Here is a 20,173-nt window from a genome sequence, read left to right on the forward strand (position 1 = left end):
TTTTGATGTCTGGGTCTCCAGAATTAGCTGGAAGACAGTACTGCAGTGTTTGGAATGCAGCTATGCAACATTTAAATATAGTTTTTAGTGGAAAAGTTAAAAGAATTCTTGATGCATTTATAGCATTAATCCCAGTTTTGTTAAATCTGATGATGTTATTTTACAAAACCTAAATTGTGGGCCTAATACCAACCCTTTAATAATGGGAAAAAACAACTCCATCACAAAGCAACCACAAATACACCTGTAACTTTATTAATTCACCACTTACAGCTTCATATTTATTTTCTTGAATCCTGCATTTAGACACAAAGGCAATAATAAAATATCTGTACACTACTTCTGTTACAAATATAGATAATATTTGAAGAGACTTTACATACTCTAACTTAGGCATTTCACACACTACACTGGAATGAGTACAGGCTAATAATGCATCACCAGTTGCCTCAAGTACTGGCACCATCTGTTTTTCTTAGCCTATTGTATGGTAACATCTCAAATAATTACTGAAAAAGAGAGATTTTTTAGTTAATCCACTTATATTTAGCTATCAATTCACAAGTAATAGCTCTCAAACACTCCTAACCCTGCTGTTTTTCACTCAGTAAAATTGCATATTTCTCTAGCACAGTTTGAATGTGCCCCCGCTTTAGAACTCAATAATTAAATATTATAAACAACTGACATGGTGCTCCAGCTGCTATAGGGGTTTGCTGGTCAATATGCAATCTTGCAGCTACATGAATGTACACCGTGGGCGGCACCCTCGCCTAAAGGAACACCAGTGCTCACATGACCTTTGACATTTCTTCCTCTCTAAAGGTTTTAAAGACATATTGTATTTAGTGACAAGGTTCAATCACAGATGGGGCTTGACCAAGCAGATACATATGAGGCAAAAGTGGGGAAACTGACCGTTAGGGAATCCACAAGTAAGGTCCAGGGACAACACTTTATAGTGAGAAGCCAGGAGCATTGTTCCTAGATCTTTACAGGGCTCCATCTTACATATCAGTGTCTGGCTTGTAAGTGTTCAATAATTTAGAACTCCTTCCAGCAGCTGGAAGGACTAAGGGACTTCTTTCTCTGCCCATCCTTTCCTCTCCTGCATGCTTTCTGACTAGGGTGAAGATGAAGAGGAACCTCTATCATTTGCCCTACTTTTGGACTCCTCTCTACTGGGGGGGGGGGTCTTTATTACTCTACCCCTCCTCTATCCCTTCTTTTGGGTCCTCCTCCTCTCTGAATGTCTTCAGTATCTGCTTCTGCTTAGACCAGTGGTGAGCCACATGTGGCCCATAAGGGTAATCTGATTGTGGGCCACGAGACATTTTACTGGCATTGGCCATCTGCAGGCATGGCTCCCCGCAGCTCCCAGTAGCAGTCACAGTTTGCCTTTCCCGCCCACTGGGAGCTGCGGGGAGCCATGCGTGGGGATGGTCAACGTCAGCAAAATGTCTCACGGCCTGCAATCAGATTACTGTGATGGGCTGCATGTGGCCCGTGGGCCGCAGGTTGTCCACCACTGGCTTAGAGCAATAGCAGCAGCATGAAATTGACTCCACACCTGTTTCCACTGGGCTCTGACTAGTGACACGGTAGCTAGCCAGAGTGGTTAATTTTTGCTGTTGCTTCAAGAAGCTCTGAGCAGCAGTGACACTGGAGCTGCCATTCTGCAAACTTAGGAAGAGGACAGTGTTCATTTTACTGTTCACATCGGGAACATTATCTTCACACCCACCAAGCTTAGGAACTTCACTACTTTAAAAGAGAAGCCTAAATCCTTGTGATATTGCAGGTGCAGTAGGGCTCCCTCATTCACCAGGGAAAGTTTCCTGCAAGTGGATTTTTCAACCCCCGAGCACCAAAAAAACCAACCCTACCTCTCCATTATTTTGCTTCTGGAGCATGGAATTAGCAGCACTGACTTTCTAACTAATTTTTCCATCTATCTTCTTTTGTTCAACTGTTGTTCCTCCTGTGACTTTATTTCTGCTTTTTAAATATTCTTAGTTATCTCCTTCCCCCTTGACTGTTTAGTGCACACATTCTCCCTCCCACACCTATCTCAAATATTCAAAGCCTCTTTGCAAAACATTCCAGTTTTGCAATGTGGTTACTAATGTAAACTTTCATGTTCTGGTGGATCACTGTATTCATTACAATAATAATAAAAAACCTTAAGTCTTTGCCAGAGACTACATAAGCCCATCCAGTGATTCGACAGTAGGACAAATACTTCTATTGTGTTCAAAAATACAATTAAGTGTTATTTTTTTCTTCAGTGATGTAACAGTCTGGTCAAGCTGGAATAGTAAGATGGCTACATAAACTTTGCTATGTGGAATGTAGATAATGGGATCTTGTTGATCCTATTCTTTGGACAGCCAATTCATGAGAGAACAGTCAGAGTGACAGTCCCTTTTGTCCTTTTTAGAAGAGCAACTGCTTCTTCATGGGTCACCCCTTCTAAGCTCTGCCCATTGACAGCAATGATTTGATCCCCTCTCTTCAGCCGTCCGTCCTCTGCTGCTGCACCCTGAAATTAAACAGCATGTAACTGCAGACATGCATTTCTGAAACTCCTGGTTTTATAGCTGTTCACAGAGAAATCTAAAGAGGATCTTAGTAAGATGGGTTCAATATACAGCACACATTAAACTTTTCTGCTTGAGAAAGGCTACGCTGATCAGTTTTCACTATTACAAACCCAGGCTCATTTTGTCCTTAGTAGGTGCTGGTTCTACCTGCCTATAGGTTTTTGCATAAAGTTTCCACTGTGCAAACTAAGCAGGTGGATTCACGAAAGTCCTCATCACCTTATTAGTGGAATGAAATTTACAGCATGGGAACGATGTACTACATACATTCTATAAGTCAGATCTATGGAATTTTTAAACTCCTTCAGCCATCTTGGTTTGGCTGGCAAAGTTCTCAACAATTCAAATTAGAAATCGAATCCAGATCTGAACCTAAACGTCAAGGTATGGAGGTCTTCCAACTTGGTTATCTGACTCAGGCCTGCTATACACCAAGTTCAGATGAGGATGTGAACTTCTCCAAAGTTAAGATTTGGATCCAGTGTTTCTGGCCTATATTTGATTCCAATATTCATAGCAAATAATTCAAACTAACCCCAAGCACTGCTTGAAGAGAATGCAAACTAAACGGAGGAAGGGGAGGGTGCAATTGTCCAAAGTGGACAACTAAATTACAACCTCAAATCCAAGTGTTTGATGGGAGCAAATGGGAATTCTGAAAATTGGGCCCAGTTTACTTAAAGCCTCAAACTGCAGACACAATTTAAAATGGTATCTGCATTCCTGCTTGGAGAAGACAAACAATGAAATAAACAGTCCAGAACCCACTGGCTTTTCCCCAGGCCGTATTAATAAACCAGCTGCTGAGCATGAGCACTGAATTGTTTGAGTAGTTTTACACCTGTGCACTTACCTTTGCAAATACTGTCTTAACGTAGATGGGTAAATCTCCATGAGGACTGCCATATCCTCCCACAATACTAAAGCCTAGACCATCCTGTCCTCGATCTAGAGTAATGGTCTTATACTGAGGGGGCCTACAACAGAGAAAAGAAGTTATCCTGTTTCTTTTGTGAATGTCTAGTCCAGTATGTGGATTGTTCAGCAAAGAGGCTCTTAAACTTTCCTTTGCTGAGAACTCTACATAGGATTTTAAGTATATTGCAGTGAATAGTTCAGTTCATGTCAACCACTGTAATCCTGCTTAATGCCATAGGCTGGTTACTTATTTACAGTTTCCTTTCATAACTTCTCCATGGTATTTAACCTTCTGTCTGCAGAAGTTTATTCATTCTGTCATTTAATTCACTGCATAATTGTATGATGCTTATTACCTATGGATAAGTAAGTATCATGGAGCTCAGAGAGAAACAAAATAAACCCCACAAAAACTACATTATTTTAAAAAACCCTCCCTCCCCCAAAACTCATATATAAGAGAAAATCAAAAATAGCTCCAACCAATTCCTAAGTCTGGGTTAGTCATTCCTGTTCTCTTCTGTTGCTTGGCCTTGTATTTTTATAAATTTGCAATGTTTTGACAGACTAAAAGAACTATAGAACTTACAATTTGAATCACATGTTTTTCACCACTCCTCCAGTAGATAATATACACTGTATACCTAGAAGTTTGTGGGCTGATTTTCAGTGATGGTCTACTTTGAAATAATTTAATTTTTCAACCACAAAGAACTGTGCCCATATTTTCATACTCAGGATGGGAATATTAGCAGATAGGCATCCAACTATTTGTTTGCGCACACACATCAAGTATTTAAATATCAACTAATGTTTGTGTCTGCAATAAACTGCAGGTACAATTTTGTATAAAATTAAAACACCAACACCCTGCCCCAAGAACAAAAAAAACCCCAACCACTGCGGAGGTTGTGTTGGCCCAGGAAATCAGGTGACCTATCAAAATCTATGAAGCCCCCAAAACACTCTCTCGGGCAGTAAATGGACTGCTGTGCCTTCCAGCATACCCGACAAGTCAACAAACTCAGGCTCTGATGGACTGGCAGGGAGAGTGAGTTCTAGAGTCAACAGCCACGTACTTAAAATGCCCTGACATTTAAGCCAGGGGGCAATTAGCTTAAGTACTTCAGCTAATCTCAAGTACAACACAAGGAATGAAGCAGTCTCTGCGGTGCTGCAATCAAATTGTATCATAGCTCTCTGGGTCAAAACCAGCATAGTGAATTGTACTCTGAAATGAACCAGAATGTCCTATGTGGCCTAAGGAGCCCAGTTATATGCTTCCTGTGACAGTCATGACTAGGCTGGCAGGACACCTCACTCTGAACATGCTGCAAATTCTAGGCAGTTTTCAAGAGCAGTCCCAGCTAGTGGGCCCTACAGTAACCCAATTAGAAAGGATCCATCAAGGATAATATATGCACTTACCCTAAATCATCCTGAAAGATGCTGCTTGAGGTGAGTGCTGCAAATGAAAGGCTGGAAGCTGGTGGATCCTGTTGCTGACCAGTTACGACACTTACATCCCCTCCGGCCACCACCTGAGAGGGCACATTGTAGATAGCAGTGAAATGAGGAAGGTGACGCTCGGACAACTGAGCCCACCATGATTAACACCACAGTATTTACAAAGGTGAAATGACCAAAACAGGTTTTTGCAACAAATGAGACTTTTCTTCCTTTCAGCTAAAATAAGACTAAGTGGTAACTTTGGAGCAAAATATGGAGAGGATGTGAAAACTGCACAACATAACCCTCCAACCCCCTATATTCTCTGGCTACATTTTCCTCAGAACTGGGCAGTTGTGTGTTACTTTTGGTTTTTCAGCCTCAGAATCAAAACTGCAAAGTGCATTCTAAACATCAGTGCAGAGAAACTCCTTACCTGCAGTTCAACAGTGCCTGAAGCATTTTTCAGTAGGCTGACAGCTTGGGAGTGTGTCATGCCCTCAGTGGATGTTCCACAAATATTAACAATCCTATCCCCAACCTACAGAAGAGAAAATTAAAGAGCTAGCCATTAATAAGAAGCTATGTCACCAAGATCTACATGCCATTTTTACAACACAAAATAAGAGGATATCCTTTCCATGAAGAATACTTGAACTGAGTAACTGGATCTTGCTAGCAGGATTTGCAAAAAATATATCATATCAAGGAAATATTTACCACCTGTCTACAGCATATTCTTGATCTTAGATACAACAAAGTCTTTGGCCCAGATCTTCAGCTGGTTTAAATCAATGCAGCTTTAGTGAATTCAATAAAGCTTCAGCAATTTACGCCACCTGAGAATCTGGCCCTTTGATTCCAGTGCAAGTCATAATTCTCTAGTGGTAACTGGTGAAACAGCCCTGATTCTGTAGTAGTTATTGAGGTTTATATCCTCAAAGACCTGAATCTACTTGTGGATAATATAATCACATACACTACAGAGATGTCAGTATTATAGTTTGCATAGCTGTCATTAGACATTAGAAGTCAACACATACATACCTCTGATATTTCAATCAGTAGACGACAGTCATACATTTACACATTCTGGGAAAACAGACCAATGTAGCATATTATCATCAGGTCCCCCAGGTTCAAATGCAGCTTGGAATAATCCAGTGCAACTCTCAGGGGAATACATGGGCCACATTCAGTGGTGATGCAAACTGGTCTTAAACCAGACATAAATGGCTGCAAGTGGTAATACACTAATTCATACCAATTTTGCACTCAGTGGGTGTATAAAACAAGAATAGCCTACACACAGAGATGGGTAAGTTGAATGTGCTGCAGGAAAAGCAACTAACAGAAGGATGTAAAATAAATCGCATAATTGCAGGCATTGGGGAGGCTGCTGACTGCTGTGCCAATAATCAGGACAGATGTGGGATCTATTTATCTACACATAAGAGCTGCCATATGGGATAGCTCAGGATACTGGGCAAGATTAACCATATCTCTGACAGTGGCCCATATCAGAGCTTTAGGGGGAGTGTATAGAACAATGCAATTATAGAGTGATCCACCCGTTCCCTCCCCCCCCCGGCTTCTGGTAGTCAGAGGTTTAAGGTCAACCCAAAAATGGGGTTGCATTTTTGACCATCTTGGCTAATAGCCATTGATGGACGTACCCTCCATGAATTTATCCAGCTCTTTTTGAACCCAGTTATACATTTGGCAATCACAACACCTCATGGCAATGACTTCCACAGTTGTGTGTGGTATGAAAAAGTATTTCCTCTTGTTTGTATTTAACCAACTGCCTATTAATTTCATTGAGTGATACCTGGTTTTTGTATTGTGTGAAAGGATAAATAACACTTCTCTATTAACTTTCTCCACCAAGCTCTTCATTTTGGTATCTGAAAGCCATGCTGGCTCCATATTCCAAGGTTGCTTTAAGGTTTTCTCCCGAATTGCTAATGTTTGTGAAAAAAAATTCTGTACTCTAAACCGATCTAAAACTACTATACTCTTGATTTGAATGGGAGAAATTCCTGGCATGGCCTGAAGTGCTAGTGAATACACCATGTATTCTACTCCAGAAGTGGGCAAACTATGGCCCGCGGGATACATCTGGCCCACGGGACTGTCCTGCCCAGCCCTTGAGCTCCCAGCTGGGGAGGCTAGCCCCCGGCCCCTCCCGCGCAGCCTCAGCTCACCACGCCGCCAGTGCTCTGACCTGCTGATCCTGCCGGGCTTTCCAATAAGCCAGTCCTGCTGCTCTGAGCAGCATGGTAAGGGGGCAGGGAGCAGAGGGGTTGGATAAAGGCAGGAGGTCCCGGGGGGCAGGGAGCAGTTAGGGGCAGGGGATACCGGGGGGCAGACAGAGGGGCGACTGGATGGGGCAGAGGTTCTGGGGGACGGGGGGGCGGTCAGGGGACGGGGAACAGGGCGGTTGGATATGTGTGGGAGACCTGCGGGGCCTGTCAGGGGGCGGGGGTGTGGACAGAGGTCAGAGCAGTCAGGGGACAGGGAACGGGGTGGGGGGGTGGGTTGGATAGGGGGTGGGATTCCAGGGGTGGTTAGGGGCGGGGGGTCCCAGGAGGGGGCAGTCAGGGAACAAGGAGCAGGGGGGGTTGGATGGGTCGGGGGTGAGGAGGGCAGTCAGGGGGCGGGAAGTAGGAGGGGTGGGTAGGAGCGGGGGCCAGGCTGTTTGGGGAGGCACAGCTTTCCCTACCTGGCCCTCCATACAATTTTGCAACCCCGATGTGGCCCTTGGGCCAAAAAGTTTGCCCACCCCTGCTCTACTCTGTGACCAAGGCAGAGTAATTTATTCAGCATCATCATATTAAGCTTTTTTACCAACCTCCTTTCTTAGCAATTAACTTACTCTGAGTTTCTGAGTTTGAGCTGCAACTCCATTTGGGTGCATCATGGCAATAAATATGGGAACATCTCCCAGGGGACTTCCTACTCCTCCAGCAATGCTCACTCCTAGGGAATCTGCAGGACCCTGTTACAGTAAGGAAAACAGATTAAGACACTGCTTGAGAGAAAATACACAATTACCTTTAGGCCCAGATTTTCAAGACTGACTAGTGATTTTGGGTACCCAACTTAAAGCCTCTAAAAGGGGCCTGATTTTCAGACAGCACTGAACACCCACCCTCAAAGTCAGGCCTCTTTACAGTGTCTTAAGACAGGCACCCTAAAACTAATGAATGGAAAAAATAACTATTCACTTATGAAGAATTCAGTCCTAATTCCTTCAGGTCAATGTACAGGGAGGGGATATGGCACTCCTACTCCTCTTCACTTTCATTCCACTATTGCAAATTCCTCAAAGCTTGTCAGTTTGTCTTCATGAAGGGTCTTTCACATAGTGTGTCACAAGAAACTTCACCGAGAGAAGTAGGAGAAAGCACCCTGTTTTTTAAAATAGTTTCTCAGGGAGAAAAAAAGGAAAAATAAAGTTGAAATGTAAAACGTGTACAGATGCTAGTAAGCAAGCAACAGAGTACAGGGACGGGAGAATGGAAAATAGTAATGGGAGAAGGAACAATGAATTGTTTGGTTCACTACCACTGAGAATTTTTTACTCTAACCAAGAAGATGCGAATCTCTGTTCCTTCTACCTTCACTGTTGCCCTGTAGATTGCCTGGCAGGCATTTTGAGCTCACACCTCTGTGACATCTGACTGGCTATTCTGTCTTGATTTTTTACTATACAGAGCCCTTATTGCTGAAGTTGCAGAATGAAGCCTCTGATAACCACTGGGCAGAATAAGGCTCCCTCGCACCAATGACTGGGAAGCGTAGCCAATAATGAGGTTTAGTAAATGTGATACTGTGGGGTAGGGCGGGAGTGTTGGCTTGTAGACTCACCCAAAGCTTTTATAACAATGACACAAGCACTGAGGAAGCCATGTAACAATTTAACTCCCCTTGCACAATGTTCATCTCTCAGGGGAAATAAAAGAGATGAGAAAAAGAGCAAACTTGTCCACAGTGAAAGAATCAAGAATCTCAACCTAAAGCTGTTTAGCTTAAGTTCTGCTAAAAAAAAAAAAAAAAATTCAGACATGATTCAATCCAGCTGCCATTTGTGTGGTGCAAATTACATGTGTATGTATCACATTTGCATGAAATTGGTTTCACTTTGCAGCCTGATTTTCCCCTCCCCCCCCCACACCCCTTCTTACATTGTTTTTACACCTATGCAACTCCCTGACTTCAGGGGAGTTGCTCCTGATTTTATAACCAGGCCTATCAATCATGCACACCAGTGACAGACTATACATGAGCAAAATCTATTTGAGCTCAATTTATATGAACAAACTAGGTTTTGAGCATGCAGATTCTGTCACTGCACTCAAATAGCGGCCATGATTTGAAATTGCCCCCTTATAGGCCTGTGCTTTAAGAAGAGGATCTACCGATTTTGTATCTGTAAGTAATAGGGCTAGCTGTGGTGATGTACACTACTTTCGTAACACTGCAAATATAGAAAGAGGAAGCATACTCCTCCTAGTGTATTGCTGCTGTATGACACACACAGCAGTAACAGCTTTAGAAAGTTCAAAATAACATTTCAGCACAGTGTAAAAATCTATTTATAGAAGGGACAGAGAGAATAAAGTAGCTAAAATAAATCCATGCAATGAAAAGCCCTGAATGTCAAGCCAACTGAAACAATAAATAATACTGGGAAAATAAAAGAGCCTGATTTTGCTGATATTTGCATATAAATCAGGAAGTCAGTGGAACTGCACAGGTGTAAAACTGGTGTGAGAAACTGATTTCAGAATCTGTATACTGATGATTTTATTAAATATACAGTACAGTTAAAAATAGTCATAGTATAAGTACATCCTAACTGAAAATGATTCAATAAGAAAAATATGATAAAAAGTGGGACTGTAAATCCTAAACTCTGTTTACTCTGGATTTAACTCAATGTGACAAAAATAAAAATATGGCTCAAACTCATGCTAATTCTTTGTCCCTTAAATTTTCAAAGTAGGTTATAGGAATCTAGATGCTTGACTCAGACTGATATTAAACCTAGGGGCTGGATGTAAACCTGCCAATAGTGTGTTTGTTCTATAAAATGGATTAACTAACAAAACTAGACATATGTTCATGAAAACCTAAAATATCTTTCACAAGTCTCAGGACATGGCACTGCCTCTCTCCAATAGGTAAAAATCTAGGACCAGAGCCTCGGTGGGTGTAAACACACTAATTTATAGCGGCTGAGGGGTTCCAGTTCCCTGCACATTTTTACAGTATGACTTACCTTTTTTATTTCAACCGTTCTTAATCCTTGTATTTCAGATGATACTGTGAAACGATAAAAATAAATATATAAAAGGTTGGGTAAGATTTTAAAGTAAGCTCTCCATTATAGCCATAAAAACAGTTATAATGATTTTAGCTTTTGCTCTATTATAGTAACGTGCCTGGACATCTGCTCTCATTACATTAATAAGACTGAACTACTTTTGAGATGGCAGGGACTAGGTGTATTTTACACAAAAATAAAAAAGATACCCAGTCATTCATTTTCTGAATAATATATATATTCTGGAATAAAGACGGTCAGGTTTATTCAATCTGAGCAATTAACAAAACAGACTTAGGGCAATAATGACTTCCTTGTAATTTAAACATGAGAAAACTGTTACTCATCTTTCCTGATTTAACTACACAAAATCTGCTACTGTCCACAGATTCACATGTGGGATGCATGAGATAGTTTAATGGAAGATATACTTACTTTTGATGAGAGTCTCTGATTTAACAACTTGCGTTCTTATAATACAACATAAGGTATGACAAGCTGCCACAGTTATGCTTATAAAGGGCTATAAAATGATACCTATGTGGGTTTTTTTTTTTTTTTTTTACAATAATTGCCCTATCAGCATTTTGGACTTGAATTACAAGGAACTGTTTTTATGCCTACAGTTCAAAAGAGTATCTAGCACTTCAGACAAACAAAAAAGATACCTCAGCTACTGATTCACAGACAGGATAACGGGGAGAAGTTTTAGATATAGAATATGAAAGGCACCAAATGAATCTTACGTGCATTCTTCTTAAGACCGCTTTCAAAGCCCTCAGATGGGTTGGAACCAGAAGGTGGGAAACTGAATGATGACAGGCTGCCACTTCCTTCACTCACCTAAAATATAACATCACATTGGGATTATACCATAGTCTTCAAACTTCTAGCTTGCTGGAAAGTAAAATTATGAGCTCCAGTGCTATTTTACTACCTTCCTCTTGTGCCTAGTAAGAAATGATGTACTGTGAGACTAACAATAACTCCTCTATATCCTCAGAGCATTCTGGAGGGCTCTCTTAGTTGAAGGTTTGTGGTTGCATAGCTAAAACCTTCCACAGCCTTTAGAAATATTGCTTCTAGGAGCCCAAATTCTGCCCTCAGATTAACTCATGGAACTTCCTATGACTTTGCTGGAGTTTTATGGGTGTAACTGATGACAATGTTCTGACAAAAGTTAAAAAATGAAGGACAGAGTATAGAACATTGACAAAGAAGATAGGGGCACCCTAACAAATGATTCTATTGTTTCTCTCTTTCTCCTGGAAATCAATCCACACCATCCATTTGCCTCCACTGTCTGTAACCACATCATCAGCCATGACTATAAAAATACTTTCTCCTCCCCATATCTTCTTTGTCTTAAAATCTGCTCTGTAATTCTTGTGATTTTAATTTCTCCATTCAGTTTACATTTCAACTGAAAACACGCATTTTGCCCTAGTATGTACTCACTTGTTAATTCAGAAGCTATATAAATAAAGTTTTGAGGCCAGACTGTCCTCTCAGCTGTGTGTGCATACCTCTCATTAGAACTCTGACATCAGTTGCGCGTGTACACATATCTGAGGGGACAAGGTGACTGATTATAGAATATCAGGGTTGGAAGGGACCTCAAGAGGTCATCTAGTCCAAACCCCTGCTCAAAGCAGGACCAATCCCCAATTTTTGCCCCAGATCCCTAAATGGCCCCCTCAAGGATTGAACTCACAACCCTGGGTTTAGCAGGCCTATGCTCAAACCACTGAGCTATCCCTCCCCCGATGTTGTGTTACTTTATGTCATTACTAGACTAAAAGGCTTTATAGATATTTCAAGTAAAAATTACTCATTATACATTTCTACTGGCTTAACGGCCTGGGTTACAGCTTGATTCTGCATTTTCACCTTAGCCAAATTCTGAAGGTCCATATATATTTAAGGAGGACCAAATGCTGCAGTCCTTACTCAATCCTAACTCCTAGTGAAAAATGCATCCAGGTCAAATCCTGCAATCTTCACCTCAATCCTAACTAATCTGACCTGAGTTTTTTAGGCTCAGGTCCTTGATGGTCTTTGCTGATGAACATTTTTAGGCAGAGAAATCTTCATAAAAATTCTGAGTCTTTGAAAAATAAAGTTTATAATGAAAACACTGAGGCACATCACCATAGCAGTACAATCTGAACTGTTTAATATCAAGAACACATTCAAGCTATGCCCCGCGTGCGCCCCCTCCCTGCCACGGTATTGGTATAAACAGCAGTGTAGATGACAAAGCACTGCTTAGACATGCCAGAACCTTAGGGTATATACCAGAGGTGGGCAAACTGCGGCCCTCCTGCCTGGCCCCTGAGCTCCTCCCCCACTGTTCCCCCTCCCCCACAGCCTCAGCTCACTGCGCTGCTGGTGCAATGCTCTGGGCGGCGAGCTCCTGGGCAGCACAGCTGCAGAGCCCGGCCTGACCCGGTGCTGCGCAGGGTGTGGCTGACTCCAGCCAGGTGGCATGGCTGTAGCGCCGCCAGCCACCGGTGCTCCAGGCAGCACTGTAAGGGGACAGGGAGCGAGGGGCAGAGGGGGTTGGATAGAGGGAAGGGGCGGTGGTCAGGGGATGGAGGTGTGGATAGGGGTCAGGGCGGTCAGAGGGCAGGGAACAGGGGGTTGAATGGGGGCAGAGTTCCCGAGGGGGCAGACAGGAAGGAGGGGAGTTGGATGGGGCGGTGGGGGGCAGTCAGGGGCAGGGGTTCCGGGGGCGGTTAAGGAGAAGGGGTGATTGGATGGGGCAGGCTACCAGGGGGGCAGTCAGGAATGAGAGGAGGGGTTGGATGGGGTGGCGGGGGGCTGTCAGGGGCAGGGGTTCTGGGGGAGGTCAGGGGACAGGGAACAGGGGGGTTTGGATGGAGCAGGAGTCCGGGGGGCCCAGCAGGGGGCCAGAAGCGGGGGGGGGGTGCATTGAGGGTGGGGGCCGGGCCACACCCCCCTCCCCTAACCGGCCCTCCATACAATTTCCAAAACCCGATGCAGCCCTCAGGCCAAAAAGTTTGCCTGTCCCTGGTATATAACCTACATGGCTCTCTACATGCCCACGTCTACACTACTATTTTTAGCAATGTAATGTCCCGTTACCTCAGCCCTTCCCCGCAACGGGCAAAGGCTTCAATAGCAGGGAAAGACTCTGGTAGAGTAGCAGGGAAAGTCTCTGACAGCTCCCCATTGCTGGAGTTTTTCCCCACTGCAGGGAGGTGCTGGAGCCTTTCCCTGCCCAAGGGAAATACTCTGGCATCAGGGAAAGGCTCTGGTGGGGGAGGCAGAGGGGAAAGGCACCGGGACCTGCCGTAGCCAGAACCTTTCCTCCCTGCCAGAGCCTTTCACTCCCCTGTATAGCAACGCACTGCAGTGTGGATGCAGCCTGTTTTTCACTGCAGTGTTTAGCTGCACGTACCCTGCATGTCATCCACAGTGCAGAAAAGGCATCAGATATGGAAACTGATAAAGATCAAACACTTTTTAGTTATGTCAGAATTAATTAGTAGAGCTGATTGGAAAAGCTTGACAAAGACCAAAATTTCTATTTTCTGACTGGGTCTATTAACCATTTAAAACCCTGTTGTTTTCTCAGTCTTTTCAATGGATTGCACACTTCTGTAGGAATATCAGAGCAGTGTGGTAGAGAGCTGAATAAAATACCTAATGGACAGTAATCTAGAACAGAAGGGGCATTCTTAAGTTAAGGGCCTGACCCAGCTAGAATATGAGCACCCTCCAATTCTCACTGATTTCAGTGGGAGTTAGAGTTCTCTGCACCTCCTAGGAGAGGGCCCTAAAATCATGACCAGGCAATGCAGCAAAGGGGTAAACTTTATCCATGGGATAATATTTGGCTGTATCATGCTTTCAACACATAATATGATAAAGTTAACATACGACATGGCTATGAAAAAGCTGTGAAGTACATAAAAGCTGCTTTTTTTTAATCTCATCCTCGGCACACCTATATGGAAAATCTTTGTCACTTTAAAAATCAATAAAAGCAAATAAAGGGAATTATTTAACCAGAGTTGATTTCTTCCAAACTAAACAGCTTCACAGTTACAAACCTGGCTGCTTTGGGATGTTCTTCTCTCAGAATGGAATGGACCTGCTTTTATTCTTCCAACTTCTAGTCTTACAATACCTAATGAACACTGAAGAACAGGAAATTTATAACGCAGTTCCCAACCGTGAAAGGACCCATTAATGTACTAATATTAAAAGGCATATATTAGTTACTGATGATGGAAATAATAAGACTTATGGAAGGTGTATAAACACAGGCCCCAATCCTGCAATACGGACTGCACAGGTAAAGCTCATTGCAGGATCAGAGCCAGAACTGGACAGTATTTTTCCAATTATATACTGTGAAATAAAATACATGGCAGAATATTTGGATTAAAAATGAACATTACAGTTCAGATGCCAAAATTACACTAAGGGCGTAATCCTGTTCCCATTCACTTAAATGGGAGTAGCATGTAAAATTCACTTTCAAGATGTAGCTATTCAGTAAACAAAAACATTTTTAAAAATCATGAAAGTGAAGAATTTTCGAATTCCGGGTACCAAAACAGGCCATATAATCTACAGATTTACTCCACATTTACGATAGTGTAACTGAGAACATGGCATTTAAATTGGTATTTAGAAATGTAAAATGGCAACTGAAACTAGTATCTACCTTTGCTTAACACCAATGTAACTGAAATGAGGATCTGCAGGGAGATTTTTAATGCACAAATGTGGTGTGAGTGCCCTACTCCTTCAGACTTCCAATGGGAAATTGGTCCTTAAATGCCATTCGGACCTTTGAAAAATCTCTTCTTTTGTGTTTAAGCTTCCAATTGTACGATTTGGATGCACACATTAGATGGCCACAAGGAAACTGATGTTACATTAGGAATGAATTTAGTTCACAGAAATGAAGAAAACTTTGATAGAATGGTGAAGGAACTTAACATACATGTAAGCACAAAGATACCAGAATGGTAGGTTCACTATAACAACCTAGACAAACATAAAGACATTACAATGTTGCAGACAGTTGTTTGTAAAAACAACTTAATCTTCGGTGTAAAGGCCTATTTTGCAGCCCATTTAAATATAGAGATTTCAGGCTTTTGTCACTGTTTTGCTTTTCCTCCTTCTCTTCCTTTGGGAGTTCACTATTATAAAATCCTATTTCCACGTAGGTGAGTGTGCAGCGATTTGAGAGGATTGCAGAAGTGCCATTACTCTGTTATGGTTTAGCTGTATTACCTTAAGAGAGGCTCACAACTTGTACTCCAGGGCCACCTGGAGGTGGGGAGGGAGTGGCAACAAGCCCCAAACAGAGGGGTGTTGTGACCTGGTGTACAGGTTTGCAGCACCACTCAGATTTGGCCCAGGGGAACCACCAAGGCCCATGATGGAGGAACTACCAAGTTAAATGTGAGTAGTGCTGCGACCCCATGCACCAGCTCTCAATGCCCAGAGCAGGAAGCCGGACTCAGCCCCGTGGGACAGGAGGTGAGCTGCCGCTTTGCAGTGAGTGCGGTGCAAACTCACTCTCCAACGCCCTCTCGACCATAGCCTCCCCTTAGTGGTAATTTTTTTGGAAGGGTGGAGGGGCCTCATTTTCAGATATTGCCCGTGGCCCCCCACACCGTCAGTGCAGCCCTGATTAAGAGAATTGGCTGAAGAACTCTAATTTTTAGCAGATCTTGGAACAATGGGGAAGTTCAAGAGGACTGGGAAAAAAGCTAATGTGCCAATATTTAAGAAGGGTAAATGTGGCTACCTGGAAACTATGGGCTGGTTAAACCTGACATCAACCCCCAGAACAAAATGAAGGAAAAGGCCGATATGGGACTAAATCAGTAAAGAATTAAAATATGGTAGCATTATTAATACCAAACAATATAGTTTTATGGAAAATAGGTTTTGTCAGACAAATCTGATTTTGAGAGATCACAATTGATAAAAGCACCTGTACCTACATAATATAATTTGACTTAGTCCTGAATGACATTCTGATGATAAAAATATTACCCTTAAACAAAAATCAATGCAATCCATATAAAATGGATTAAGAATTGGTTAAATCATAGATCACAAAAAGTAACTGTAAATGGGGAATCATCATCCAATTGGGATAATCTAGCTGGGTCATGAAGAACCTGGTTTTGGCCCAGTGCTATTCAATATCTTTACCAATGATCTGGAAGAAAATATAAAATCATTGATGGTAAAATTTGCAGATGACAGAAAAAATAGGTGAAGTGGTAAACAATGAAGTGGACAGGTCAGTTACACAGACTGACCTAGATCGCTTGGAAAGGTGGGATCCACTGAACACCATGAGTTTTAACATAGCCAAATGCCAAGGCACACATCTCAGAATAAAGATCATAGGTCACATTTATAAAATGGGGTTGGGTAGAGAAACTGTGTCCTCGAAATCAAATGACTCTAAAAAGGACTGAGGGGCCTGGTAGATAACAGCTGAACATGAGCTCCCAATGTAACGTTGTAGCTAAGAGGACAAATGCAATTCTGGGATGTACAAGTAGGGGAATATCAAGAGGAGTAGGGAGATAGTATTACCTCCATATACAGAACTAGTGAGACTGTTACTGGAATAGTGTGTCCAGTTCTGGTGTTCACACTTAAAGGAGGCAGAAAATATAGAAAGGGTCAGAAGAGAGCTCCAAAAATAAATCTGAGGTCTGAAAAATACATCTTATGAGAGATGAAAGAAGCTCCATCTATTTAATTTATCCAAGAGAAGGCTATGAGAAGAGCTGATTGAAAAATCTTCCAACACAATAGTTTTCTGTTAGAAAATACTGCTACAAAAGAATCAAAATGCTGTGCAGGAACAAAACAAAAAAGTCAAATGCAAAGCTCCTCATCGGGCAGAAATTCCAGTTCTCGAACTGTTCTAGTTATGAGGTTACTTCATCATAATGCACAAGTACCTATAACAGGAAGAGATTTCTCATGGACAGCTCTTTAATTTAGCAGAAAAACATACAGCAAGATCCAGAGGCTGGAAGCTGAAGCTCGGGAAGTGCAGACTAGAAATAAGGGGCACATTTTTAACCGTGAGTGTCCTTAATCACTGGAACAATTTACCTAGGGATGTGGTGGGTTCCCCATCATGTGAAGTCTTTAAAACAAGACTGGATGTTTTTCTAAAAAATATGCTATAGTTCAATCAGAAGTTATGGGCTTGAGACAGAAATTACTGGGTGAGGTTCTTTGGCCTGCGTTATTCAGGAAGTCAGACTAGATGATCTTCTAGATTTAAGATATATGAATCTGTGTGCCACCAACACGACTAATTTCAGCTAGGAATATGCATAAGGTAAAACACCAAATCTGTACACCTTTATAGTTTGGGGAAGTTCAGATCTGGCTCCAAAGTTCTTCACTACCTCATCCCGCTCTATGATGGTCTGAATATGAACCCTGGATCCAATCTGAACTTCGAGACAGTTTGACTCCAGATCTAAACTCTGCAGCTAGTCCCCACCTCTGTTTTTACAATTACCTTTAACAAAGCAGCAACAGCCTCCTGGTTAGCATTTCGAACATCTTCTCCATTTACTGTTAATATCTGGTCTCCCTGCATCAGTCTCCCATCTGTATCTGCTATTCCTCCTTTGACAATGTCTGACACAAACACCCCTGTATCATTTCTGAAAACACATAATTTTATTCTGCTTTAAACTTGTCACTCTTTGTACCATTTCATTATCCATATTGTAATAAGACTTTTGCTTAGAACTGAGAAACTGTTTACTAGAATTTCTGGTTAGTAAATGTGGGCTAGATCTCACCATTCCACCCTTACTCACATGGAGTAGTATCTTACTTCCGGAGTAATCCCCTGAAAAGGGGGCCAAATAATTGTTTTTTTATTTTTGTTTTGTTTAAAAAAGAAACAACTGACATTGTTTGACAACATGCTAGCACAGAGCAGATTTACTGAGACAGACAATTTGTGTATGGTGGAGGAGCAAAGTTTGAGGAGGGAAGGTTCATCTGTTCATTCCCCTAACCCTGGGCTGGCTCTGTGGTCCAAGGGTTAGGTCTTGAGTAGGGTACATCAGTGTAGTTCCATTGACTTCATACCTTTTCCCAACAATACTTAATCCAAGGCCTTTGCCTGGCTTCTTTTGAAGCTCTATATTCAGTACGTCATACATATCTTCCTCCTTGTACTGGGCCTCATCCCTGTAGACAGTGAGACGGACTTTTTGGGGTGTCTGTCTGAGAACACTTATTGCTTCATCATGCGTGGCATTCCTGAGGTCAATTCCATTCACCTGCAATGTAACCACATGTTGATTGAGTACCTTCCTGAGTTAAATGACTAAAGAGTTCATAGGGATTTAAAAGTGATATACACAAGACTGCACCTCTAAAATCTGATCTCCCGCCCAGAGCCTTCCATCTTTGGATGCTGCTCCTTCTTCATATACTTCATGGATAATAATAGCTCCCTGTGGATTAACAATAAAAATACATAGCACACAGAAGAACACCTCTCATATGCACGGCAACTGGTCGAAGCTTTGGCTTTGGAGAAAGCTTTTGAAAAATCCTAGTATGAGAAGACAAGACTGTAACCAAATACAGGCAAACTAAGTAATCAGCAGGCTGTAAGAGAACTCAGGTTCTCAATTCTAAAGGCAAAAGATCTTTAAAGAAGTCACTTTCTTCTGCTTTAAAAAGTGTGATTACAAAAATATTTGTGGTTCAAGCTTAAATCAATTCAGAGCAGCAAGTCTCAGACAGACAGATATTGTCTCCAGTCACTTGTTGAAATAATATATTCACCTTCAGAGAAACATTCTCTATTAGGGACTTTAAATTGGTACTGTCATCTCATTATGAAGTATCACTGATTTTTACGAACCAGTAAGGTGTCTGCTCCCCCAACAATGCTCAATCCAAGTCCAGTGCGTCCCTTGGAGATATCAATGGTTGTTTCACATCCTGGGATGATGGGACAAGTAGCTGGGTCAGAGGCTAATGTGGCTGGAGTTGAGGACCTGCTTGTATCTAAACACAGCAATTAAACATGCTGGTTACAGTGAGTGGCCACAATAACTGGGAAAAAAAAGAACTTTAAAATAACATTTTGAGAGATCATTGACAGCCTTACAAGAATAGCTGCAAATGGACCCAAAATTCAACCTACCCTAATTACTTATCTGATTTTAAAAATACTCCCAAGAAATAAAATTATACAGCCTCTGGTCCTCCCCTTTCTCCAAAAGAAGAGCTGTGCTCTGGTTAAAATCACAATTCCTAATCTTGGTGCCCAACCATCACCAGGTCCATGATACTCAGTTTGTTGAGATTGCGGACAAAGATGTGTACACTGCATGTGGCCTTATTTCTTCACTGCCTGGGCCACACCTTGCTCTCATGCATGTGCATACAATGTGCAGCCAGTGAAGTTACCAGAAGCTGTGTGCACTTATCTGAGGGCAGATTTGGCACCAATGTATCTGCTCCAAAAAAAGAGTAATTCATAGATTCAAAGGTCAGAAGGGACCATTAGGATCATCTAGTCTGACCTCCTGCACAACGCAGGCCACAGAATCTCACCCACCCACCCACTCCTGCGATAAACCTCTCACCTATGTCTGAGCTATTGAAGTCCTCAAATCATGGTTTAAAGACTTCCAGGAGCAGAGAATCCTCCAGCAAGTGACCCGTGCCCCATGCTATAGAGGAAGGCGAAAAACCTCCAGGGCCTCTTCCAATCTGCCCTGGAGGAAAATTCCTTCCTGACCCAAATATGGCGAACAGCTGAACCCTGAGCATATGGGCAAGATTCACCAGCCAGATACCCAGG

General features: G+C 42.2%; 1 protein-coding gene across 16 annotated transcripts in view; it reads right to left on the reverse strand.

Annotated features, from left to right (window-relative positions):
• Nucleotides 1–271: 271 nt before the first annotated feature.
• Nucleotides 272–20,173, reverse strand: part of MPDZ (multiple PDZ domain crumbs cell polarity complex component) — a 130,527-nt gene continuing 110,625 nt past the window's right edge. For 8 of the 16 annotated variants that reach the window (XM_074953384.1, XM_074953386.1, XM_074953389.1 and 5 more), the window contains 12 exons: nucleotides 19,226–19,371; nucleotides 18,726–18,809; nucleotides 18,439–18,632; nucleotides 17,855–18,002; nucleotides 14,382–14,468; nucleotides 11,049–11,145; nucleotides 10,258–10,301; nucleotides 7,849–7,971; nucleotides 5,407–5,511; nucleotides 4,950–5,062; nucleotides 3,457–3,580; nucleotides 272–2,542 (listed from right to left, as the gene is read on the reverse strand). In XM_074953384.1, coding sequence (XP_074809485.1) covers nucleotides 2,396–2,542; nucleotides 3,457–3,580; nucleotides 4,950–5,062; nucleotides 5,407–5,511; nucleotides 7,849–7,971; nucleotides 10,258–10,301; nucleotides 11,049–11,145; nucleotides 14,382–14,468; nucleotides 17,855–18,002; nucleotides 18,439–18,632; nucleotides 18,726–18,809; nucleotides 19,226–19,371 — 1,412 coding nt within the window. In that variant the 3' untranslated portion in view covers nucleotides 272–2,395. Of the gene's footprint in view, nucleotides 2,543–3,456; nucleotides 3,581–4,949; nucleotides 5,063–5,406; nucleotides 5,512–7,848; nucleotides 7,974–10,257; nucleotides 10,302–11,048; nucleotides 11,146–14,381; nucleotides 14,469–17,854; nucleotides 18,003–18,438; nucleotides 18,633–18,725; nucleotides 18,810–19,225; nucleotides 19,372–20,173 lie in introns of those variants that run through there. The other 8 variants (XM_074953395.1, XM_074953391.1, XM_074953393.1 and 5 more) reach the window with 3 other exon arrangements.

The sequence above is a fragment of the Natator depressus genome, chromosome 5 (genome assembly GCF_965152275.1).
Source record: "Natator depressus isolate rNatDep1 chromosome 5, rNatDep2.hap1, whole genome shotgun sequence".
In the NCBI taxonomy this organism is placed as follows: Eukaryota; Metazoa; Chordata; order Testudines; family Cheloniidae; genus Natator; species Natator depressus.